This window comes from Hylaeus volcanicus, chromosome 4, assembly GCF_026283585.1.
Source record: "Hylaeus volcanicus isolate JK05 chromosome 4, UHH_iyHylVolc1.0_haploid, whole genome shotgun sequence".
Lineage (NCBI taxonomy): Eukaryota > Metazoa > Arthropoda > Insecta > Hymenoptera > Colletidae > Hylaeus > Hylaeus volcanicus.
Genome location: NC_071979.1, coordinates 29,117,547 through 29,142,199, shown reverse-complemented (window position 1 = coordinate 29,142,199; position 24,653 = coordinate 29,117,547). Strand labels below are relative to the sequence as shown.

At 37.1% G+C, this 24,653-nt stretch overlaps 4 protein-coding genes and 1 long non-coding RNA gene across 12 annotated transcripts; 2 read left to right on the top strand and 3 right to left on the bottom strand.

Moving 5' to 3' along the window:
- Positions 1 to 8: 8 nt before the first annotated feature.
- Positions 9 to 1,763, bottom strand: LOC128875457 (histone RNA hairpin-binding protein). 3 transcript variants are annotated; one of them, XM_054121054.1, is made up of 3 exons: positions 1,326 to 1,763; positions 658 to 1,242; positions 9 to 570 (listed from the first exon to the last, which is right to left on the bottom strand). In XM_054121054.1, the coding sequence occupies exons 2-3, from the start codon at positions 1,194 to 1,196 to the stop codon at positions 435 to 437; spliced, it is 675 nt and encodes a 224-aa protein (XP_053977029.1). In that variant the 5' UTR covers positions 1,197 to 1,242; positions 1,326 to 1,763; the 3' UTR covers positions 9 to 434. The 3 variants fall into 3 exon arrangements, with proteins under 3 accessions (XP_053977029.1, XP_053977028.1, XP_053977027.1); XM_054121053.1 differs by having other exon boundaries at positions 658 to 1,227; positions 1,326 to 1,762; XM_054121052.1 differs by having other exon boundaries at positions 658 to 1,227; positions 1,311 to 1,761.
- Positions 1,764 to 3,915: 2,152 nt separating this feature from the next.
- LOC128875652 (uncharacterized) lies at positions 3,916 to 9,348 on the top strand. Of its 2 annotated transcripts, XR_008456860.1 has the most exons (5): positions 3,916 to 4,036; positions 5,963 to 6,000; positions 6,763 to 7,011; positions 7,642 to 8,645; positions 8,774 to 9,348. XR_008456860.1 is itself a non-coding variant. In XM_054121423.1 (4 exons), exons 1-4 carry the CDS (start codon positions 4,033 to 4,035, stop codon positions 8,876 to 8,878), a joined length of 396 nt encoding a protein of 131 aa, XP_053977398.1. In that variant the 5' UTR covers positions 3,916 to 4,032; the 3' UTR covers positions 8,879 to 9,348. The 2 variants fall into 2 exon arrangements, 1 of the variants encoding a protein (XP_053977398.1); XM_054121423.1 differs by lacking the exon at positions 7,642 to 8,645.
- Positions 4,043 to 6,753, bottom strand: LOC128875654 (uncharacterized). Of its 3 annotated transcripts, none has more exons than XR_008456863.1 (3): positions 5,927 to 6,753; positions 5,422 to 5,787; positions 4,043 to 5,148 (listed from the first exon to the last, which is right to left on the bottom strand). It is a non-coding gene; the product is annotated as an uncharacterized LOC128875654 (long non-coding RNA). The 3 variants fall into 3 exon arrangements; XR_008456861.1 differs by having other exon boundaries at positions 4,043 to 5,562; positions 5,694 to 5,787; XR_008456862.1 differs by having other exon boundaries at positions 4,043 to 5,787; positions 5,927 to 6,327; positions 6,400 to 6,753.
- A 162-nt stretch (positions 9,349 to 9,510) lies between the features above and the next one.
- Positions 9,511 to 24,474, bottom strand: LOC128875649 (myb-like protein O). Of its 3 annotated transcripts, XM_054121412.1 has the most exons (12): positions 24,231 to 24,474; positions 16,329 to 18,049; positions 16,109 to 16,234; positions 15,892 to 16,031; positions 15,667 to 15,796; positions 15,390 to 15,527; positions 15,114 to 15,290; positions 13,728 to 15,038; positions 12,986 to 13,134; positions 12,311 to 12,669; positions 11,955 to 12,218; positions 9,511 to 11,879 (listed from the first exon to the last, which is right to left on the bottom strand). In XM_054121412.1, the coding sequence occupies exons 3-12, from the start codon at positions 16,223 to 16,225 to the stop codon at positions 10,411 to 10,413; spliced, it is 4,254 nt and encodes a 1,417-aa protein (XP_053977387.1). In that variant the 5' UTR covers positions 16,226 to 16,234; positions 16,329 to 18,049; positions 24,231 to 24,474; the 3' UTR covers positions 9,511 to 10,410. The 3 variants fall into 3 exon arrangements, with proteins under 3 accessions (XP_053977387.1, XP_053977386.1, XP_053977389.1); XM_054121411.1 differs by lacking the exon at positions 16,329 to 18,049; XM_054121414.1 differs by lacking the exons at positions 15,667 to 15,796; positions 15,892 to 16,031; positions 16,109 to 16,234; positions 16,329 to 18,049; positions 24,231 to 24,474 and having other exon boundaries at positions 15,114 to 15,306.
- On the top strand, positions 18,043 to 23,863 carry LOC128875650 (pickpocket protein 28-like). The gene is made up of 12 exons (XM_054121415.1): positions 18,043 to 18,466; positions 18,791 to 18,906; positions 19,003 to 19,131; positions 19,317 to 19,520; positions 19,834 to 19,954; positions 20,329 to 20,477; positions 20,899 to 21,100; positions 21,756 to 22,026; positions 22,129 to 22,252; positions 22,321 to 22,446; positions 22,749 to 22,840; positions 23,347 to 23,863. The coding sequence occupies exons 1-12, from the start codon at positions 18,227 to 18,229 to the stop codon at positions 23,529 to 23,531; spliced, it is 1,959 nt and encodes a 652-aa protein (XP_053977390.1). The 5' UTR covers positions 18,043 to 18,226; the 3' UTR covers positions 23,532 to 23,863.
- Positions 24,475 to 24,653: the final 179 nt, after the last annotated feature.

The window sequence follows — 24,653 nt, the reverse complement described above, 5'->3', positions numbered from 1 at the left end:
TTGTAAATAACTAAATCGTGTATTTAATGTAACTCAATATGTACAATAGAAGAAAAAATAATGATTTTGAAAATAATACTGTTTTGTAATATTTTTTTTATAAATTCGAAAATTCAAAAAATTTATAAACTTCCTGGAAGTAGTTCATTTTGCCATGGTTATCCATTTTCATATAGACATCATAATGTCACAAAATTTTTTAAATTTTCGATTTAGCAAACGAGAGTAATTTAAAATTATATGTACTAAAGCTACATGTATTATGTGTTTCAAACCTTTTATAATACACTGTGTAAGAATGTACCAAAATTTATACTAGATCTCACCTAATTCTAGAATGTTTTAATTTTATACATGTATGTAAAAAACATAGAACTGTAAAGATTATCATAACATATCAATGTAATGAAACAAAGTTTAAACATAACACTACTTTAATCTGCATTATCTTGTGGAGGATCCCATTGATGAAGTTGCTTCCTCCACAATCTTACCATGCCGTCCCATCCTCTTCTACTGTATTTAATATGCTTTGGAGGTGTTCTTGGGTGTTCTCTTGTACGCTTATCTCTGAAATGAATTTACAAATATATAATGTGATTATTAAGAAATTTTTCAAAATCCCATCAATAATATCTTTGCATATAAAATCATTACTTAGGCACAGCCTCAAGATATCTATCGTATCCGATGGTATTCTTTCCATAATCTATTTCTTTTTGCCTATGTGCTAATATTTTAGGATTTGTTTCGTATTCTATGCGTCTTCTACTACTGTCAGAAGAATTTGTAGTGGTACTTGAATCACTGTTACGCCTAGTACGTAAAAATTTCCTATCTTCGCAATATACATTCTTTTCTCCAGGTCTTTTGCGAAAACTATATAAATCTTCTGGCTTATTTCTTACATTATCTTCGAATTTTATGGCATTCCCATTAGCTAGTTTATTTTCTTCGCATTTGACTTTATTATCTTGTACATTTAAATTGGTATCTTCCTCTTTTTTCTGATCTTTGTTGTCATACGAATTATTTTCCACAGGTTCAGTTTTAACAGGACTTTTAGGTTTTACAACATTTTTATTTGACTCTATTATTTTATCAAGCTCACTTGATCTCATACAAATGGCTTCATTAAGAAGAGCATCTTCTTCAGCATCCAATTCCAGACATAACTCGTCTTTGTCTAGATCCATTTTACTTAAATTGTAGGAATTGTAACACGATCTACGAGTTAAAAAACTGATATAAAGTAAAGTGTATGTATTAACTGGAAAAATAATTCAAGTAGTACGAGGAGCAGACGATACCTTAATAAAACTAACCTAAACAAATGTAACAACTTTGTTATTAGAACATAATGGGTAATCGTTGATTACACGCTTTAGCAATAAATGTAAGAAATCGATAAATTACACGTTTTTCTCAACTGTAAACAAGAAATTTAGGTCGGGTTACATTGCATTTAATTTTAAACGAACGACTGGATAATTTCAATTCCTACAAGTGATACAAATTCTACGATGCGCGCCTTTTCTGACAATAATAACAATAACAATAGACAGAGAAAACTCATAGTTTGATAAGAGCTTAGGTAATTGGAGATGATTTAGGGATAATAAAGGAGGGTTATAAAGCTTCTATAGTAAATCCAAGCGAAAGATAAACTTGGATAAACTCTAATAACGCAAATAGGCGATTTACAAAAGATTCTCACTGCTCGGAAGTATGTGTGTTTTTATACTCAAGGAGAATTTGAAACGAATTTAATGTATTTATAATAATTATGCAGAATGGATATATCTGTTTTTACATTTGTATGTGTGTATTTTAAATATATTGTAAGAATTAATGGTCTATTTAAAAAAATTATTTATAGTTGAAATTGTTTTCTTTCATGTTAATCGCCATCTGGTGGTGAACAACCTGAATTAAAATTCGAAGTTTGGTCAGCGCCTCTATCAGGAAAACGCCCAAGTTTGTCCTCGAATAGTTCCCATTGCCAACGCTAGATAGAGCCATTTGTTTATATTAATATAAGAAATAAATATATCTTATAAAAAATTAGTAGACAAGCATTGTGATATTAAAATATAAATGAGAATTATTCTGCAACCCTTGAATCCTTTATTATTTTTTTTTTAACAAACAAATGGCGCCATCTAACGTTGACAAGGGGAACTATTCGAGGACAAACTTGGGCGTTTTACCGATAGAGGCGTTGACTAAACTTCGAATTTTAGTTCGCCCTATTTACCACCAAATGGCGATTAACATGAAAGAGAAAAATTTCAACTATAAATAATTTTTTTAAATAGCCATTAATTTAATTATTAAATTAATATCAGAGCTGTGATTATGTTATATAGTATACTTAATTATGTACGAGTATGAAAAAATGAGTTTTTAATAGTATAAGAAAATATGTATTACAAGAGTAATAGTACAATAAATTAAATGCAACAGTAGAGTATAGATCATTTACATAATAATTGTATACCTTTTTCAATAAAATACTTTCAATGTATTGTTGTTCTTTTTCTCATCAGTCTTTATAATTTATTATAAGCCCAAATGTATTCCAAAACCCTTGTTAACCTGAACATAATCTTCCCTCTCTTGATGAGCAACTTCAAAACAATCATTTGCGTTGTTGGTCCTTATAAAACATGTATACTACAAGTATAATAGCCACTTTTATCCAAAATTTCATTATTTATACCCCTTTACACTTAACACACTATTAATTATAATGATTTCAATGTTTTATTTGTCTTCCTTTTCTCTAAATTGTATATCTTATGTTTTTTGTTTTATTAGTTTCAATTTGTCGTTTAATTGTGTAGTAGTAACTGGTAATTAATGCCCATGAAGAATTTATTCTCTTGGTGAAAGAATGTAGTAGAAACCATTTGTAAAGTATCGCAGAATTGTTTCAAACACCATTTCTCTGAATACTTCTGCAATGTAGAAGTATCATGTAGATATATTAATATAATAAAGTAATAATGTTATATTCAAACATGTATTTAAAGTGGGAGAGAGCGTACAGAGTAAAGAGTTGTGTACTCTTATTGAACCAAATAAGCTTATGGATGCCTCAGACATTGCTTTGGATTTACTTGAGCATTACTTGTCCTTGGTGAAGTTTATCAATTCTGGTAAAAGAACATTCAGTACATATCATTATATAGAAACAATAACAAAATAAAAGAACGCTGCGTGACAACGCATCCGTTGCACGTATTCTAATTAAAAAAAAAGCGATCCTTGAGAAAAAGCCCACCACAAATTGATGACACTATCGAGTCTAAATATGGGAAGGACGAGGACCGTCCACCCACGCTACACCCACTCCATTTGTTTTCACGCTATCAAAAATTCCCAACTGCTTCTATTCATTCAAAAGATTTCATTTAATGTATCAATACTACATTTGATATCGGTACTTCATTACACACTAATCTATCTTAGGCTTCCATTCCCTCTTGAGTGACTGATCTTTCCATTTCTCTAAACTACATTGGCTATACAATTTTTGTTTTCTTTATGAAAAGAAGTATTAAAAGAAAACTCTACTTAACACTTTATCTACCAAGGCTGTTCTATTCCAGGCCTATTTATTCATAGCCTTTTTTTATTCCAATGCCTATATAGAACTTCTATGCGCAATTATACAAAAAAGTTTTGTTTTTAATAATGCTACAGGTTCTCAAATAGATGCGAGAAGGTATAATAATAAGAAAAACTACCATTGATTTCCTACAATAAGCTCAGTGGCTGTGCTGTTTTTTTTTTTTTTTTTTTTTTTTTTAATTGAAACATAAGTGATCCATGTCTTATTGGATCACCAACAGGCCCTGACTCAGTGTACTGTTAGTCCATTGCTTTTTAGAGGTCCTGTACGTTATAACGGCATTCACTTTCAGAGCCTCCGGGTAGCGCGGATCCGCTGCGATCTCAGTCAACCAAGAGACGCCGTCTCGCGTGGATCAACAGGTGTTCTTGCTCGTGCAAAAAGCGATCATCAGCATGGGTAAGTTTTCCTTATAAACTGATCTGTTCGCACAAACCAATTGGACAAAAGTCCAGATACTGCGTTGGGCAGTGAACACCTCGAGCATGTTGGGACTCGTTTGGGCCGCGAAAGCAATAAATTGTAGACGAAACCCACGCTGCATACTTGTTAAGGTATGCGGGATGAGACACGCTATGTATTCATAATGTTAGACGCTCTGCTGACGCTATTCTGCTGACAGAACAATAGCATCTAAATGGCTATAACGATACAAAATTACCATGCTCAATGTATTCGAAGAACTTTGCTAATATTAAATTTCTATAACGTTCTGGACCGCTTCGTTGGAAAGAAGAATTTAGTTGTTCGGTATTTTTCTGAAAGACGGAAGAATCGTGCTTTAGATTTTTAAGGAAGATATAGTTGTAACAAGTATTTTTAGAGTTTGACAACTGCAGGAATATATTTTTCTCGTATTATTTTAAATATTACATTTAAGTAGCATTGCACAACGTTACATATTGAATATTAATTTTTAAATTTCGAGCGTTATGTATTAATATTAATCAAGAAGTTAATTTATGGTGGCTTTCATTGTACGCTACGCGGCGAACGAATGATGGTTCAAATGTCACAGACAAATGTCAGAAAGGAAAAGTAACGTTGAAGCGCGTCTGCTTGCTGGTAGCGATCGAAATAATTGAGTTACGAATTATATGCCACGAAAAGAAAGTACCGTGGTACGTATGATGTAACACTGTACGCATTTTTTTTTTTTTTTATTTTGGTAAACGGTGAATCAGCGATCACCTTCGTAACACTCGCATGCTTGCGCCTCGTTAAGCATTGACCTAGAAAAGAACAAGAACATCTTGATGAGTAAAAAAGAATGCAAATCCACGTTTTAAAGTAGGTTGATTTTTCTCTCCTTTTGCGGAATGAAGGGAAGCAAAAATATCTGTAACTTAGAAAAGTATAGATATAGTTTGTTTAACTTTCTTCCTTTACTATTTTTTAAACGATGAGGTGTAAATTAAAATGTATACCTAGAAAAGCAGGTCGCGTTTATGCAAGTGTCGTATCTTGTTAACGAAATGTCAGAAGGGTATCGGTTCTGCGTGATCTGTATCCTGAAACAGGAGCAGCCTGATATCAAACACACCACGCGGAACCACGACCTCGTCGTCCTTGCAAAAGACGTGCTTGAGCGCTGCTTAGGATCGATGGTAGATCGGATAAAAATAGTGCCTGGCCGAGTGTATCCTCCCACTCGCAATAATAGAGTCAAAGATCAGTTCAAGGACATTGACCTTGCAACTATTTCGTATTCATCCGTACCGATCTACCTCCGGCTATAACGCACCTCTGAAGCTTTTATTTGCATAATCAATCATTTCCCTTACATTGCAAAGACGGTGTGATTATATTCTCTCATAATTGAATAGGTAAAGTAACAAAAAATTAGCTCAAGGGAACTGCTGCTCCTGCAACTGTTTTGCATTTCACCATGAACACGCTGATCTATCTCAGGCTTTAACGCGATTCTGAAACATTTATTCACATAATTAATTGTTGTTTTTCTTGTACCGCGAAGACAATGTGACTCTGTCCTCAAGACCGTAAGAATGACTCGTCGGAAAAGGGATTGTCTGTCGCACGGCATTGACTCCCTTACCAGACGGCCCAGTTTTCACAGTTTACTACGTCTGCTTAATGACAGAGTACGTTCACGCGCTCCCTTGCACAACTTTTCACGCACCGAATGAAACCTGTTTAAAATTGCCAATTATATTTTCAATGCGTGCAAAGTGATGCAAATGAGGCGGTTATTTTCATGGTAGCAATCGTTCACTCAGTGAAACAAGCGTTGCATTACCAGTTACCTTTAAATTACAGAGGAATACTTACCCAAAACTGAAGTCGGTGTTTTCTTTCTTTTTTCAGGGACCGCGCACGTTTGCAGTATAGTGGCCGTGCTCGTCGTAAGTTTAACTCGAAGCATGTCGAATCACGTAGAGAAATCGGGAAAATGACGATGTCTTGGCACTGGCCACGCTCTCGGACCATTTCCATATTTTTCCTTCTTCCTCTGTCACAGCTTTACGCAACTTCAGAAGGAAAATCGTTTACCAATTCTGCGCTGTACTCTGTTGCATAAACTCACGGAACATTGATCCTTTCACGAATGGAAAGTTAGATAAATGATGTATGAATCACTGTAAAGTGCATATAATCGATTCACGATGGACCAAACGTCTGTTTTCTTATGTCGAGATAAAGACACTCTGGTCCAAACAATTTTGATACCGCTATAAATATTACAAATTGTTTTGCGAATAATTATTTCACGGTATTAAAAACAAATAGAGTATTAACAGTACCTTTCTCATGATCACGGGGAAAACAGGAGAAAATGCGTTTCAAATGTTGTTTCAATTAAGGCCTATTGAAGATACTTTCACGGACGTAGACCCCCTCGTAATTACAGAGTAGTAACGGAGAAATATGCTTTAAATATGCGATACTCTCTCTTTTAAATTAAGGTACACGTAAGATGTTTTTAATAGAGCTAAATTATCGTTAATTCCTAGTTATTGCAGAGCTACTGATTTATCTTTTAATAGAAAAATAGCCTGTTCTATCAACTGGAAATTATCATTATCTGCTGGTGCAGTCTCTTAGCTTCGAACCGATAATCTTCTTTCGTAGAGCGTCACGCAGTTTACTCTATTGTATCTGATTAGGTCCTCCTCGTCACAGCGGAAGCGGGCGACATGATGCGTAAGAGCATCGTCTTCGACAAAAACACCCCAGACGTGTTCTACTGCCCGCAGCAGAAGCCAACGGGTTTCAAGAAGATGATCGTGAACGCGAAACCGTTATCCAAGCTGTGCCAATTCGAGGGGAAACCGATACCTCCAGATTACAAAAGTGATTGTTACAACGACGTGGACGAAACGGAGTACGCCTGCAAAGAGAAATACAGAATCATGGTGAGTCGTCATCGATGAGATCACCAGGCCCACTGAAATTTCTTCGTCGAAAGCAGTCGTCAGAAAAACAACAAATATAGTATTAGTATGCGAACGATACGGTATGCAGAAGTTTACGCGCTTCACAGTAAAGTAGAGAGCGAGCTAGAAGAAGTTAAAGCAGGAATTTCCAACTATAGCGATGAAATCATATTGAAATGTAGGTCTCCATATAAAATTATCGGGGCTTGTGTGCTTTAGCCGCATTTCATGGCGTGTTTCGTTAACGCGACTACACTTCCATGGCACGAGGTTCGATCAGAGACTATTAAGTACATACATTAATTATATGTTAATCCTTAAGGGTACTTCATCGATATCGTTTAAAGTATTCTTCAACAACATGATTCAGAAGGCCCTCTTGGATCCTCCTGATTCTATCCAAACTAACTTTGTGTCCACCGTGACGAAAATAAAATTGCACAATGAATTTCATTAAAACGAAAAGTCTCTAATCGAACCTTGAAGAGCACACGATAAAAGTATGCCAAGCGAATGTCAGTTTTACCCAAGATGCACGCATCATCCGATCATCGTAGCGCCGTGTCCATCACGTGTAACGGATTGGTGTCGGTTTTTTTTTTCTTGCAGAAGCGATTCAGAAACGCGGAAGGGAATGAGAAAGCTGCGGATGACTTCGTCAAGAAATAGATGAGAATCAGTGCTGCACGGCCGAAACTGCGTGTGCCAATTTTGCAATGCGCGATTAATGCTCAAGCTTGCATCCCACAGTCTCATAATTGTAAAGCACTTTTTTTTTTTTTTCTGAAAGTTGAAGTAGACTGTCCACTGCTATTCGCCTGAACGGTTGGATGAATCCTGAAAATAGAAAATTATATTAGTTCCACGATCACTTAGTTAACATTTGCAAGATAATTAAGGTGAAAAGCATCAGTAGCAAACAGCTTTACACTGGTGACTACTGGTACGATTACCATAGTCTGTAATAGTACAAAGCATTTAATTTATATTATTATCGTTACTTTACTGTACGTAAAATTCTGGTAGGATTGGACGTTAAAAGATATTCTCAGACTGTTCCTTTTGATGTTGAAATATTAGAATTAGAGGGACTAAACTGTACCGGTGCTCTGTACTTTCCGAGCTTGGTGGGTGTTCTGTATTTTTGACAATAACATTAATAAAACTAACAATAACGGAGTTGGGCAAATTGATCATTAATCCGCCATACGATGCCTTCAAAAGCTGCTTCGAGAGATCAGAAACTAGTTTTACGCGATATTACGTAATTCCTGATATTTTTATAACCGTTTTGCTCACTAACTTTGCATTATTCATTACGTCGTGAACGGTTGATTTCATTCGATACTTTTGTACACGTGAATGCTAGCTTGTTTCACAAACTAAGAATAAAATTTCGCTGCATTAATACAAATTGTTTCATCATTTACTTCAAAGAAATTCATTTGTTTTAAGTTGACCTTAGTTTACAATGTTGAAGCTCTTTTATGTCTCTAAATATAAAAATAAAATTCAAGAAATTATAAGATCTATATATTATTACTCAAAGTAAAATTCGGAACCTTGAATCGTGAAGTGAATCAGAAGACTGCATCAGAGATGTGTACACTGGGGTAGGTAGCACTTCACATTAAGTCTCAGCTAGAAAGAAATAGGATAAAATAATTACCTATTCTCTTCAATTTTTCTCATACTTATTCTCTGTTTGTACATTAGTGTCATATATGTATCTTTGTTTTAGACGAGACTACATCCGCCAGGAAGTGTAACACCTTACAATGGAGCACGTCTGTCAAGGTTTCTTACTTTTGATAGCGATCTGTATAAGAATAAAAATCAGATTTAAAATGTTAGGCGATGAGAACAATCTTCCATACGTATCTCTCTTATTGACAAATTGTCGACGATTATTTTAGAATATCATTTTTACGTCGTAACATCCCGAGAGAGTATCTTAACGGAACAAGTTCGAATAATCAAGCTTTTGTTGCCATTAATCCATCGATAAATTGATGTCCTCAACTTTCGTAACATTTCAAACTCTTCAATCGATTTTTGTCTTATTGATAAATTTGTATAATATGTTGGCAATGTTAATTGTAAATAATTCAAGTTCCTGTAACTTTCTCTCGCTTTAAAAGTCTGACTCGATCTTATTTAAAAGCATGCTCGTTGTTATTAAAGTATTTAACGTTCCTATTCACTGTAAAGTGTACAAAGGTTTCTTAGCATATTTTTGTAATATATTTGTAACATAACGCATTGTAAAGAGATATAGTAATATATGTGAATAAATATGATGTTTGATTTTGTATATTACTGATTGTATATACAATGCACTAGCAAGTCTCTTTTTATATTATTTTACCTGAACACATTTGATATATTCTTCAGTTTTTTTAATAAAATCGTTTGAAACACTAGTTAATGTACATAATGGAATGTTTCAGAGTGGAGTTTAAAATAAAATACTGTATATATAATTTATACAATATATTAAACAAACTATTTTAAATATACATATGGTTTCCCTCTAGAAACTCAACATTTACTAGTTAGACTATTTTGGTGATGATGTACTTACATAAACAGTTGCACGAAACTTAAATATAATAATTTAAAAAGAAAGAAAAACAAAAATCTTTTCAGCGAGGAAGAAGTTTTTCATATTTATAAATCTAAACGAAAATGATTGTAGAAGGTGAAATTTCTCGTTCAATTTGCTTAATGTTTAATATACTATTATAAAATATACAAACTATATATAAAATAATATGAATAATTTATATATTCATAAATGAAATATCACATACTAAAGAATAGTATAGTACAGCTATACACTTTTGTTATTCACTTTTGATAACATAAATTATCAGTTACTAATAAACACGTTTCGGTAGTTTATAGAAACAGATAAGAAATCTGTCTACGTAAAAAATTGATATACATATCGAATGTAACTAACTTGCACAATTTTCTCAAACGACTTACACACGTAATAGAATCAATTGAATTTTCAATCAAACATAAATTAGTAGTCGCACATACTTTCAGAGGTATTCGTCTATCTTAATAATATTTCACTTTTAAAACTCCATTACGAATTGATTCACCAAGCATAAAAAGAGGGAGAAGAGTATCATACTCTATGTTATATATTGCAGGAACATCAGCTTGGAAAGCATATCATAACATAAGTGAAAGAGATCAAAGTGCATCACCCCGTCCACTCCATTTGCAATTTACTAACAAAGGAAACATCGAGACATACTGTACACGCGTCGATCGTATATGCTTCGACGTTCCCTTGCGAAAATTACCATTCACTCACGAAACGTTCATTCGCGTAGTTCATCTCCGTTTGGAGGAAATTTCATTTTACAAAATTAATTTTCCACCGTTCGAAGCACGAATCTGCGCCACCTGTTCAGGAGTGAGGATGAGCTTGCTTCCGTTGGGCAATGCTAAGGCATAATGGCTTCCAGTATCGTTAACGACCACCACCAACTGCGTGTTCGGACTTTGAACCGGCTGAGCAGGCTTCACAGGCGTTATAGAGATGCCACCTTGGCTCATACGTTGTATTATCTGTTGAGGTATGGAACCCTTCGGTGTGGCTACTGTGACGTTTGAGGTAATAGTTGGCTTCTGCCTAGATTGTACAACATTTTTACGAGGCGTGGTCTTCGCTTTCCCCGTTTCAGAACCTGCTTTCTTAGTAACGATCATCTCGATCTCGTCGTCGCTGTCGCTGAGAACGATCAAACAATTGGATTTATTCTGAGTTGCATTTTCTGAAGGTGCACTCGGTTTCCTTGGTTTCAGTGATTTGACAGAATTCACTCGTTGCTGGGGAAGGTTTCTGGGTTGTCTGGCGTTATTAGTTCGCGGAAAAGTCCCTCTGATAGGCATATTGCTTCTTATAACCGCGCCATTTGGGTGTGGATTGGGTGTCGGGCGTGATGGGTATCTGTTTTGTGGATGCGGGTATCTATTTTGCGTGGGATTCGGATGTGTTGGAACAGGAAGATGTTGATGTGTATTCTGTGGAAGAAAATGAGGATTGGCAGGTAGGAAGTCACGTTGTGGCGGATGGGGCGCTGTCATCACGTATGGCATGTAACCAGGGTGATTGATGAATTGTTGAGGAGCTATCATCTGTGGCCCTTGAGGCTGCAACGATGGAGGAGGAACGTAACCAGTTTGAGGATTCTGAATGATATAATTCTGCCCTCCGTGAACGTAGTAACCTTGCTGCATCTGTGGTATGATATTCGAGACTACGGATCCATGCTGCACGATCGTATTGGGCGAAACGACAGTCGCGGCATTCGGCTGCATCACGTAATAATTCATTGGATTAGGCTCAGTTTTAATCATCATGTAATTGGCGTTGACGTTCGCAGTGTAACCGTTGTCGACCTGACACGGAGTGTAGTCGTAAATCGGGCCTTCGTCCTTGATATCCAATTCCGAATGCACGCTCTCAATGTTCTCGACTTTGTTGATCGTTTCTAAGGAAGGCACTATTTGTTTAAAATTATTTTCTACCACAGCCTCGTGATTCTCAAGGTTTTGATTCTCCGCCACGGCTTCGTGATTTTCTACCGTAGGTTCATGATTCTCTACTGGAGCCTCGTGATTGTCGGTGGCGTTAGGACTGGAAGCTTTTGTCGAATCGGTAGAGTTTTCTAGGTTACCTATGTGGTCTTCTTTGACTGCAAGTTTTTCTTTGTCGATTTTTACAGTCGAAGGAGCAGCTACCAGCGATTCCGCTGCCTCTTGTAGCTCGACTACTTTGATGCTTTGTAATTTATGTTCGAATGACTTCAATCTTCTATTGGCAGCTGAAAGAATATAATAAAAGTTATTGTTATCAGTAGAAGGTATTGTTTATATTTATAGTAAACTGGTATACTTACACGGACGTTTATTTTTCCTTTTGCGAGAGCTCGGTAGAATCCACTCTTGGTCTGAGTCCTCCTCGTTCGTCCGACCATCAGCGAGTTTGACTTTCGAACCAAAGTGAGGAGTGGATGCACCGGTCTGTGCGCTGGGAGCCGCATAGACTGCCTCAAGGTTGGGCCATTCTTCCAGCTTGTTCTCCTCGATCTCATCGTCTGAATAAAATTGTTCTGTGTAGGAGGAGATGCCGCGTGCTCGCAACACTCTTCGTGTTTGTTGTCCTGTTTCAGTAACAACAATAAATCATTTATGAACACCGATAAATGAAGACAGTAACACGTTTCTATGAGATTGTGTCTACTGCTTCTTTTACCTTCTTCACAGTTCGAATCTTCCTTGGACTCTTCTTCGGCTCCTGTGCTTTCCTGGCTATTGTCTTCGCTTCTTTGTGACTCGCTTTGCGTGTTTTCGCCTTGACGTTCTTTGTGGTCTTGGGGCTCGTGTTTACTGTCTTCTGCGTGACTGGTGTGCTCCTTTTGGCATTCTTTGCTCTTGACGGTGTTGCTTTGGGCGCCAGTTGGGGATAGGGTAGACTGCGATAACGTTTGTAACGATGCATCTCCGGAAGTTGGCAGTGGATAGCCCTGCGATCCAAGAACCCACCAATTAGAGCCGACACCCTCCCCAGATGAGTCCTGACACTCCATACTGCTACAACATACAGCAGCTTGTCTGCTCGACAAAGAAATCAACGTTACTAAAAAAATGCGGATGAATTCCCCCCTTAATGGTCATAAACAGATTGTAGCAATTTTTAGAGGTTCTATATAGAATGAACGTTTAATTTGGGAATATTATGCGTTGTTCACGAGGTGATACGACTTACAATTAAGAACGTAAAGATCAAAGATATTCAATATATATCATGTGTTTAGAGGTCATTATTCCCAAATTAAACTTAACATGATGGAATGAATGGTGTCGGTAGAATTTGATGTTCCTTTTATTATTACATCACGTGCTTCGATATAAATAAAAATAAATATACCCTTCTTTTAAATTGGTTAATTCCTTTTGAAGTTTTGCTCTGGCTTTCTTCAATGAGTCGCAGATAGCTGGTTCCATTTCCTTTAAAGACTCGAGTAGATCTGACAATTTCTTGACCAGTTTCAGTTCACACAGAGGAATAGCCTCATTCTGAAAAAATGATCATTCGATCGATCGATCAATTAATTAAAAATTTAGTTGGTTAATGCCAAACACTGATTTATGGTAACACGTCGCACAATGGCCTTATATTATCCTTACACTTCACTTCTCTTGGTCCCGACGCGGGACATTATGCGAAGCATTATGATACCGTTCCGTTGATAAAAAACCTACTACAACTTTTTAAAAATTATTATTACAGCAATGCATTCGACGTTGTTGGGCAGACAGTTCGCGAGTAACTGAGGTATTTGTCCACGCGTTATTTTCGACAGAAGTAAAATGTCAGAGGGGTCAAAGCAAACCATGATTGTAGGTAAACAAAGCAAGAAATTTCTAGACCGCGACACTGTTTACACAAATACTGACGTGAGTGTAGATCCATCGTTCCTCTACCGCAATATGCCTCTTGTATATTTTTTAACACCATCTTTCTTAATGAACAATCTGGTTCTTTTGACCGAAAATTCGATCTCTTTTAATGGAACTTAATGAGATACTTTTTATTTTTTTGAACAATATTTTCGTTTTTGTTAACTAACAAAAGTAATTCAAATGAAAATGAAAACTGATCTACATACGTCATCATCCGTATCAGCACTCGGACTGCCGTTCTTGTGCAAGAAGGAAGCTATGAGGTCCTTCAGTGAAGCAATGCTGTCTGCTACGAGTTGAAATTTCGAAGCACTCAGTTCCAATAGCATCCCATTAAAATCATCCACTTCTTGTTTACAGTCCCGCGTTTTCTCACTCCTCGTTCTTCGAAGGTTATATCCAATTTCACTGTCCTCGTCGAATGAGAGATCATCCTCCATCACTTCTTCTTGCAACATCGACCTCAATTCACTCAAAGAAAGATTCTGTTTCTTCTCAGATTCCATCTCGTTATCTCTACTTTTGCTACTTTGACCCGATTGCGATTCTTCAACAGACCCATTACTTTCTTTCTTAGTCGTAAATTGAACATGTTCCTTCGTTTCTTCGACAAGACTAGCGTTATCTTCCGGTGTGCTATGACCACTTTGAGTTTCGCTCAATTTTTCGTCGTCGGATTTTGATATGGTTGATATTTGGTGCGTTTCTCTAACTGTGTGAAAATTACTGGAACTTTTGTCGCCCAACTTGAAGCATTCGGCACTGATAATTTCGTTCAATTTCTCATCGTCAGTCTTGGAAACGCTGGACAGGTTATCAGCGGGTTCACTTTTACTTGTACAGAGATCTATTGTGTCTAAATATTGTCTCACCGAGTTCAACTCTAACTTATCTTGCGAGGTATTTGTCGAAGATGCGTTTACATCGTCTGTCCCCCTCCCCTCGCTTTGATTCGTTTTTAAATTACCCAATATACCGCTAATTATTTTTATATTACATTTTTCGTTACTGCTATTCGAGAATCCCTTGAACATTTTCTCAGGCTTACTTAAATCAGAAGACGTTTCAACTGAACTATTCGTGTCATAACCGCTTGACTTTACATTTGTACAGTGCGTCTTACCGCACTCTGTACTCATTTCCGAACACTTCGATAAGCTTCTCGACCTTTTCCCATTGACGGTGTCTAAATTAACTTTTTTCTTATTTTTATTATTACTACTATCGTCGTTATTATTATTATTATTATTGTTGTTATTATTATTATTATTATTACAGGTGCTTGTACTACTCAGATTTGTGTCTTCGTTAATTAAGGAGCCTGTAGCACTGTCGCTAGTGCACTTGCAGTCGCTTAGAATCTTTTCATCGCATTTATTTACTCTTTTTCTCGATCTTGAAGGCAAACCATTGCTCCACCGTGATTTTTTCCTTTTGTGCTTGGCTCTTTTCCTCATCAAATCTGACTGTTCCAGTGTTTTATTTCCTAAACCTGTTTTCAACTTTGGCTTGATGGGCTGAAACAATAATAAATAATTAGAAGAAATCACATAACACAACGGTATGTTCGATTAATTTATCTCGGTTAGTACCTTCACCGTAGATAGGATTTTATTATCGAGACAGTGCCTATATATTCGTAGATCACTTTTAAGGAATTGTGGAAAATAAATGTATCTTGCTCCGTAGCGATCGGTTCCTAAGACTGTTTCGAACTGGTCTTCCCATGGTTGCTTAGCTATTTCCTCTTGCACAGTTTTCCTAGTGTGCTAAAATATTTGTTCTCTTAAAGATAGAAGTTTAATGTATTTGCTTATTATACAGCTTCATTCTATGTAGTGAGCTTAATCAAATTCTTTTTATCGTACCATAACCGTATCACAGATTGTTTTCAGAAGCCAGACTTTTTGCTTGAAAGTTAACTCCTCGAAATCCTTCCCATTCAGCAGAGGGGCATCGGGAAAAATGTTCCAGAATTCTGGTTCGACGCCAATGGTTTCTAGAACCTAAAAATCTTTGATCACATTTCCTGTCACTGCAATGCACAATCGCGATCTGTGCATAAAAATATTCTATTTTGTGAGGTCATTTGTTGCATAACGGATGCACGTTTCAATTAATGATGCGACAATGGCAAATGCTTACTTTGACGGCATCCTGATGCTTTCCCTCGTAGACTTTGAACCAGCTTTTTATTTTGTAGGCTAAAATGTTAGTCCAGAACTCGTATGGCATGGGTGGTATCTTCCTCAACTTCGCTTTGGTGATGGGAGAGCTGAAGTTAAAAGACATAAGAAACTTTATCACAATCTATAACACCTTTCACTTGATGTCATTTTAAATACTTCTTTGGATTACGTATTTCCTTACCTTAACAAGGATGTCATGATATTCGCCAACTGCTTTGAAGCTCTTGGTATTAGAAGCATACGTTCCATTTCATACATAGATAAATGAGGTATATTCAGACTTTCCTTGGTAAGATGAAGAAAATGAAAAATTTGTGGTAGCTGAAACACAAATACTTGTGTAAAACATTAAGCATTACGTGAAATTCAGAGACATCATTAATAATAGGGCTAAGTACCTCCCACATAGATTCCATTTCCTCTCTGGTTTTATCTCGGAAAATGTTCTCCTGTTCCCAGTTGGCTATCGACTGCTCCTCCCCCTCTAACTTCCGTTTTCTGTTCTTCTGCGGCATTTTCTGCAACTGAAATTTGTGCAAATTTTAATTGTGTAATGAAGTATTTTTTGTTACTCAACTGCTACAAATATTATTTTATGGTATCAATATATCAACACACTCTTGTCTTGGCTCGTTGAACACATTTTCAAGAGCAGGTCAGAGTAACTCAAGCACACGTGAAAATGTCATTAATTAGACAGAATGGAGCTTAAAAAGTTTGTTTTCCTTTCCAGCGTACAATCATTGTTATCTTCCACCGCGCCATTAACATAAAATACACAATGATGACCTAGTAGAAGCTCTCTACCGCCAATGCAGTTTTAAAGGCCATGTGTGTCTTTCCACTCTATCTTCTAAATTAGATCTAGTTCAGCATTTAATAAGCTTTATTAAGTTTCCTACTTATTGCATACGTTCTCGTGTCCTGAGGGTAGCATTTACTTGCAATCTTGATAAGACAAGAAACATTTATTTAAAACTAAACGTTTCCGTGAATATTTGCTGTAATTAACAATGGGACTTTTCGCTATGTGAATAATTACTGTGTACATTGTTTAATGTATTACAGACACGACATTACATATAAAGATCCTTGAAAAGGTTTGAAGAATGTCAATAAAAATTTAAAAATTGTAAAGCTTGTCTTATGATATGATTAATTGAGATTTCTTATAAATATAATAAGTAATTGAAGAGTTAAGATTGTACCATTACTTCCTTTTCTGAGCTTAGACAACTGTATAATGTACTCGCGTTTAATATAGATAAGGTATTTGTCGAACAGTCGTGTTTGAGAAGTCCCATTAGAGTGTGAAGAATAGTTAACATTTTCGCTAGGCGGTTAGCGGTTGTAGTTCTCGCGTAATGTGAAACGATCGTCGACGTTCTCGTAACTTCGTTTCTTATCTCGCTGGGAGATCGTAAAAGCTGTACAGAGAATTGACAATTTAAACGATGTACGTTGTTTGGTCGACCTTGTACTCTTCTTACAAAGTCGTTTACAAATGACGCCGAGCAGGAAGAATGATATCATTTTAGCATAATATTAATTTTAATTTTATATTCATTATGATGGCTCCTCCCACTTCGTCTCACATTCCTTCGCTTCTTCCCTTCATTGGACGTAAGTGGAGGCTGACACGATTCGCAGTAGGGTAACCTTGAGCAGCCAAATAATTTTGTCTCGACTCAGAAGAAGGTCTACATTTCTCTGAAATGTTGTAACGACTTAAATAAAGCTGATAGATAGCATTAGACTAGTTACAAGAATAATTTTGTGAGAACTGATTTACCAAAGTAAAGGTTTGTTTTTTTTTTTTTGATATTCGAAAGACAGTAATGAAAGTTGCTCGACGAGGGTTGTCGATGCATGTACTTGTTATCGGGCTTATTATTCGAGCTCCTTCGACGAAAGCGTGAATAGACATCGCATTAGACCGCGTGCACCTCGTCATCCCTTTGGCCAAGTGCACAAAAGATCTATTTCAAGGGGAAACGATAAAACACAGCCGTCTGTCATTATCTGTGTCATCGCGCATGCACTATGGCTAAAGAAAACAAGACACATCGGCACGTGAGGGTCCTGTCGGCGTTAAAAGGATGCCCATGCTAGCGTTCAACCCCAGTCCGTTGACAGACATCTCTCACAGATGGTTTACAACGCCCTAAACGCTTTCCCAGCCACCCTAATTGCGTGAAAATATTTTCTGACCAAACGAGGCCTCTCGCAAACTCGAACGAGACCGTGTTCTTAAACTTCTCGACAATCTCGAAAGTATCCAAACTCCTGCGCTTCAAATAGGATCCGCATTGAATTTCCGCAGACCTGCGTCGAATTTTCTGCAACAGAAACGTTTCTTTTTAGGAAAGTCAAAAATAGAATTCAACTCGATTCTTTTTCTTCGATCGATTTTTGAAGAAAGTTGGCCCGGAGAGTGGCAGATCGTCGCGCGACGAATTCAAAGCCGCGATAGTTTCTGCTTGTGAATTTATTATAGCAATCTGGACACCGATGCGATGCCGATCAAGCTCTACTATCGAGGTTACTCGAGAACGGATCACGAAAACGAAGCGGCGCCGGATGAAACTTCTTACAAGACGACCAACAAGGCCACGTTGAATTATTTGAGAAATCACGATCTGAATCTACCTTATTCTATCAACACGGTTCACTTGCAGAACCCGTACAAGCAATCCCAACGACTGGAAGGATACTCAACGAGGGAGAACTTTAAAGTGCGATCAGGGTCGGTGAAGGTGAAGTATTACAGTATTGTCTCGAAATAAGCAACTGCTTTCTGTCTCGAAATAAGTAACTATCCCCACCTTTTATACTGTATTTTGATTAAATGGTAATTGTAAAAGCATTCTGGTTTCCTCGTGTTAAATATTTTCGAAGTACTAGTGGTCGTTATGTTCAGATTGGAAAAACTAGGAAAAAGAATCAAAGACATTTCAGTAAATGTAGATCAGCAGAAATATTCGTGAAGTAATTAAAAAAAGTATTGTACAATAAATACTTGTTATAAGAAATTTGGATGCAAAAATGCGAAACTTTATACGAAATAAATACTTTTCAAGATCATGTATCGATCAAGGGACACGACGCTAAGATGGAGGGCCAATAAAAATGCAGTGTCGAAGAGGGACACCTCCATGCTGCAACATTACGATCACGACGACGATAAGAATATAAGGTAATTCGCTACGAAGACGATAACAATTCCATTCCAACAAAAAGAGACCAATATGTACTAAGAAATGTTAATAAACATGTATCTTCCAACTAATAGGAAACATGAAAATGTGCAACAGTGTTTTAACAATTCAGACATAAACAATTCTCTGAAACAATACTGCACGAACAGTTCGCTTCATGGCTTGCGTTACGTTGGCGACTCAAACCTAACGATCATGGAAAGGTAACTGTATTTATTTGTATTTTCATTCTGTACTCAACCCGTCCCTTCCAACGTGGATGCTTCTGAAAACATAACAAGAAAAAGAAAAAAATTAATTAAACTTTTTTTGAGAGTATTTTCTTGAAATATTTGAAGAATTTTGAAGAATTTTGAAGAATTTTGAAGAATCACAGTTTTTCTTTCAGAATCTTCTGGATAATCTCGTTCACGCTTGCGGTTGCAACTGCCAGTTACTACATCTGGTATCTGTACTGGAAATGGTCCTTGTCGCCTATCATCATCTCCTTGAGCCCCGAATCTGCATCCTTGAACGAAATTCCGTTTCCCTCGATCACCCTTTGCAACATGAACAATGTGAAAAATAGCGACGCAGTGCGCATTAACGCTGGGTGAGCAATACAGAAACTATCGACGCACGGGTATCGTGTAAGCAGAACATTTGTCTATGTTATTTACAACGACGTAGCAATAGTCGATCGACAATGGTAAAATGAGATAATCGTAAAATAAAAGGCAAATACTAACGGTTTACCAACTGGGTAGTCTATTAATCATCTTTTTGCCATGGCAGAAGTAGTACTTTCTTTATCTATTACTGAATAAAAGATATTATTGAATTCGATTACTTGTTCAAACCTTATGTTAATGCTAGATATGAGAAGATATCGAAAATAAAATACTGAGACGACTGTTCGTTGATAGAAATGACGCACGGCTGAAGCTGTTGTTAGAAGACAGATGCAACTTCGATTCCAACCTAACGGCCTTCGATCTCGATGAGAGCACGATAACATGGAGTAGCATGCTGCATTTTATGATCAATGTATGTACGTAACATATTACGATACACTTCTACCTTGTGGTTTATTTAGATAATCGAGTGTACACACGCGCTGTTTGCCCTCTGTCTGTACAACCAAGTATCCTGGACTTATCTTAACGTATCTACTTATGGTAAACAAGATCCCCATCGATGATCTTTCGCGGTGTCGCCCTTGCAATTATGTTCGTACGTATTAAATTACGTGCTTGGTTACTCACTTTTGTATCCAACTACATTTATTTATACGAAAATTGTTGCAATTAATTTCTCTCCCCTCGAACAAATATTCTGTAAAAGTGTATCGTCGATAAATAAAAATAATTCCTTCGTTGGTATCGATATTTCCATCGACGATTCTTTTAATTCTTCGACAGATGTCGCAAACCTGCACGGAGATGTTGCATTTGTGCTCTTGGCATGGTAACGTTACCGAATGTTCGAGGATCTTCAATCCTACTATGACCGATGAGGGAATATGCTGCAACTTCAACTCTGTGCACAGGAAATATCTATTTTACAATCCGTGAGTAATTTTCATAACAGTTGGACGAGAATTTTAGATGGGGTAAAAAATTACTTTCCTTGTTTGAAATGTATATAGAGATAGCGTGACTGCAGGCATGTCCCTATGCCCTTCAAACATAACAATGCGACTGCCAATGAGTAAAAGAGAGAAGTTAACCCCTAGCTAGATGGTATCCAGAGCCACTCAAGTGTCCTTAAACCAACAATCTGCCTCCAAACGTCAACTTTTTAACTTTTAAAGCTACAAATAGTAGGACAATTGTCCAATAGAGCTACAATTTCAAAATCCAGAATCAGAGACTCCTAGAGACTAAACCCAGACACCCTTGGTTTTAGCAGAAGTAACTCCGACTTTAGTTACTTGATCCTGGGAGTTCACTTTAGAGGAAAGTTTCTAGTATCTTCGATGTACCTTCCAGACGAGATTGGCCCGACCTGAACATCACGTACCCGTACAGTAGCATCGATTGGAACCCTGAAACTGGCTACGACGAAAACGTGGCCGCCGATTCTCTGCCATGGAGGCCGTACGGCGCTGGACAATTCTACGGTTTAACTTTGGTCCTCGACGCGGACATAGCGGAATATTATTGTTCGTCCACTGCCAGCGTGGGTTTCAAGGTACTATTACTTTCGTGCGTACGAGAAAATTTGAATCTGTTATTCGTTGAACATAAAAAGAATAGAAAAGAATTCTGTAGAAGGTTAATAATTTATTCATTTTAGGGATTCAGCTTGCAATAGTGAAACAGAATTTGTGTTCCAGTTCCTTCAAAGCACTATTGTTCGATATAAGCTCCGGTAACTTAGACAGCCTTCCCCACTCTGTCTCCGTTGCCATAGTGCAGGGACGTCTGCTGATGTTGCGTTATGTGTGCACGTCCTACGCGAATATAATTATAATATCAATGACACGTTTTGCATTTATGGGGCCTCTAACACAAAATGAAACTCGAGGTCCCATTTAACGTGAAATACAAAGATGTAATCAATGTTTTAGCAGAGATGTTTGAATACTTGTTGCGTTATTAATTTCAAATAACAAATTAAAGATCGGTTAAGATTAGACTTGCCAAATAGCGAATAAAGGATGAAGAGTGACTTTTAGTAACTAAGCAAACATAAACAGACGACAACAATAACTGTTTTCCTAAAGATGCATGTCTCTCGTGACCTAGGCCACTTGCCAACCCAAGAACCCTTAGTTACAATAGATGTAAACACGAAAGGTACAAGGGTGGCACGCGATTGTTCAACACAGTAAGTCTTTTTGTAGATGCTGCTGCACAACCCAGTGGAGACCCCTAAAATAGCCGAATTCGCGTTCACTGTGACCCCGGGTGAGGAGACCAGGGTAATCATAACGCCTCGGATATCGACCGCCAGCATGTCGATAATCTCCATTCCTCAGAAGAAGAGAAAGTGCTTCTTCACGACCGAGCGAAAGCTGCGCTACTACAGGACCTACACGCAGAGGAATTGCGTATTGGAATGCGAGGCGAACTTCACCCAAAAAATTTGTCACTGCGTCCAGTATTACATGCCCAGTAATTTCTAACGCCACGATAAACCATAAGGCTTCGTGTTTCTTTAGCTTGAACGAGAGGTTGTGACCGCGACCCAATGCTTCAGCTGTTTATTATTCGCAGAGTCCTCGAACACGCCGATCTGCGAGAAGAAAGACGATGCATGCGCGACGAACGCTCGAAGAGCGATGGAAATGAAACTTTACGACGAGGACAGTGGCTTAACTTCTTTAAACGTTTCGGGAACGTGAGTCCTCCGATTCATCTCTATAGAATTAACGTCTAGTTGAACGTTGAAGATGCTGTTGTTTACAGGCCCAGCTGCAACTGCTATCCAGGGTGCTTCGAGATCAACTACAACGTCGAGATTTCGCAGAGTAAATTAGTTCCCAACTTCAATATCGCCGAGGGCTATGTGAAGAAGAGCAAAAAATATTTCACGTAATTTTCATTTTGTGTTGAAGTCCACGATGTAGATTTTATGTACAGTATGAGGCACGTTCAACAGGTCTTCTGGATCTATTTTTAGGGATAGAAAAGAATGTTAGAGGCAAATGTACGATTTCACGAGGCCCATAGAGTACTATTGCTATTTTAGTTGCAATTTCATGAGTCAAGGGCATCTGAAAATTATTCATATATATATATATTCATTTTAACAAGGAAACGTGTATTTCGACGTATCTTTTAGCAATCTTCTATTGCGACCCATAGTCTAAATTGAAATTCTCTTTTTTCAACAGCGAGAACATGGCAGTGGTTCACCTATTTTTCGTCGAGTCCCAGTTCACCAAATACGTGAAAAACGAACTGTTTGGATTCACGGAGTTCCTTTGTAAGTAGTAAAAAATGACCGGTTCGAATGTTATGTATGCGGAGCAAGAACTCGATGACCGAGATAAGGCTTGGATATTATTTCAGTAATTCGATCGACGTTTCTTTTTTTACGAGTACGTTCTCAGACACCTGATCTACGGATGGACAAAATTGCTGGTTAAAATTACAATCACGAATACCGAATTAAAAATAAAATATATCGTGACGAATAAATAAAGTTGCAAGTACTCGATCGAATAAGCGTTTCGATTCAAATTAAATTTTGCCCATCTGTGATTTCATGCTCATCCTCGTGCTTTATTCTCAATGTATTGACCGTTCAAGGTCACTAATCAACAGCCTCCCATTTGATTTATAATTCCCTTTCGCCTCGTTCGTTCGTTCGACTGCGATCCTCGTTTATTTTCCTGCACATTCTTTCTACTTATTTATCAAGGTTCCTTGTTATTTTCAATAGCTATTCGGGAGTCTCGAGATTCTTATAATTGAATTCTCTTTGTACAGCAAGCACGGGTGGCTTATTGGGACTCTTCATGGGCTTTAGTTTCCTCTCGCTGGTGGAAATTGTTTATTTCCTAACGCTGCGGATCTGCTGTCGTATATATAAAAACAATCAAGCTGCTCGTAACATTCTTCAGGTGCAGCCGTTAGATCAGAGCCGGAACGTAATTTACCCATTTGTACAGTAACTTTTGCTGAAGAATCTTATTTTTAAAAGTGCACAAACATACGAGCAATACATGTAAATAATTATCGAAATAATATACGAAATATACGATTCAGTGTGCTGTGCTAATTACATTTAAAAAAAAAAATATTCCCTCAATATAACGTGTCCAAATTAGGCATTTTTTATTATAGTACCTGGTAACTGTTGTAAATCAGGTAATCTTAAATTTTCGATGTTAATATCGATAGTTTATTTCTTATATCTTTCAAAATCGTATCTATTATTGATAACATCTTATTTTAAGTATTTTAACTATCGTCAAAGTGACAATAATATTTGACCTTTCAATTTTATAAATTACTTGACAAAAACATGAAATACAATATACTATAATTCTACGTATTAACGATCCAAAATCAGCCAAAATTCAGCGTAACAGTTTCTTGAATTGACCACAATTAAACTAGAAATTATTCTATGAATTCCGACACAGAGACCAAGTGCGTTACTAGTAGATAATTAGCTGTATTCTACGCAATTAAAACCTGTAATCGCGACGCAACAATTAAGGACATCCATAAACACAAGAAAAATGAAATTCTGTAACGCAGTTGGTCGTGTCAACTGAACCGTCGCATTTCTGAAATATCGTGGACCAGTTTTTCCAAAACACAGGTAATCCTGTCTCCGAATAAATGTATCTTTTCAATTGACTTACCTTCAGCGCGAGATTCCTGGCCAAACTTCAACCGTAGTCAGGCAACATCCTTGCGAGTAATTTAACGTGATGTCAGACCGTGACGGCAATTTCCAAACCCGTTGAAATCCAAAAAGCTCACGTATCCAGGAACTAAACACAGTTTACTATTCCCCACGACGCCATGTTTATTTCCGTATGGAACGGGTGTAACTGCGTCCACTCACCGCCGCGTAATATCGTCGACTGATGTCACGGCATCACGGCGTTCATCGAACTGCTCACGCATGCGCACTACGGACCGCGAATTTTCGAATAATCTCTCTCAAGTATTTTATTTACTTCTTATTCGACACGTTTTCTCATCGAATTTCTAATTTACTGTAAATATATATATACATGTAGTTTTAATATGAATTTTCTTGGAAACGAGTTCAGACATTT

Coding starts and splice junctions, on each gene's coding strand:
- LOC128875457 (XM_054121054.1), bottom strand. CDS start 1,196: ATGGATCTAGACAAAGACGAGTTATGTCTGGAATTGGATGCTGAAGAA. Junction 571..657: donor TATCTTGAGGCTGTGCCTAA/GTAATGATTTTA, acceptor AATTCATTTCAG/AGATAAGCGTACAAGAGAAC.
- LOC128875652 (XM_054121423.1), top strand. Junction 6,001..6,762: donor GTATAGTGGCCGTGCTCGTC/GTAAGTTTAACT, acceptor GTATCTGATTAG/GTCCTCCTCGTCACAGCGGA. Junction 7,012..8,773: donor AAGAGAAATACAGAATCATG/GTGAGTCGTCAT, acceptor TCTTTGTTTTAG/ACGAGACTACATCCGCCAGG.
- LOC128875649 (XM_054121412.1), bottom strand. CDS start 16,225: ATGCCGCAGAAGAACAGAAAACGGAAGTTAGAGGGGGAGGAGCAGTCG. Junction 15,528..15,666: donor AGCATCAGGATGCCGTCAAA/GTAAGCATTTGC, acceptor AAAGATTTTTAG/GTTCTAGAAACCATTGGCGT. Junction 11,880..11,954: donor AAGGAAAAATAAACGTCCGT/GTAAGTATACCA, acceptor ATATTCTTTCAG/CTGCCAATAGAAGATTGAAG.
- LOC128875650 (XM_054121415.1), top strand. CDS start 18,227: ATGCCGATCAAGCTCTACTATCGAGGTTACTCGAGAACGGATCACGAA. Junction 20,478..20,898: donor AAATATCTATTTTACAATCC/GTGAGTAATTTT, acceptor TGTACCTTCCAG/ACGAGATTGGCCCGACCTGA. Junction 22,027..22,128: donor CGTCCAGTATTACATGCCCA/GTAATTTCTAAC, acceptor TATTATTCGCAG/AGTCCTCGAACACGCCGATC.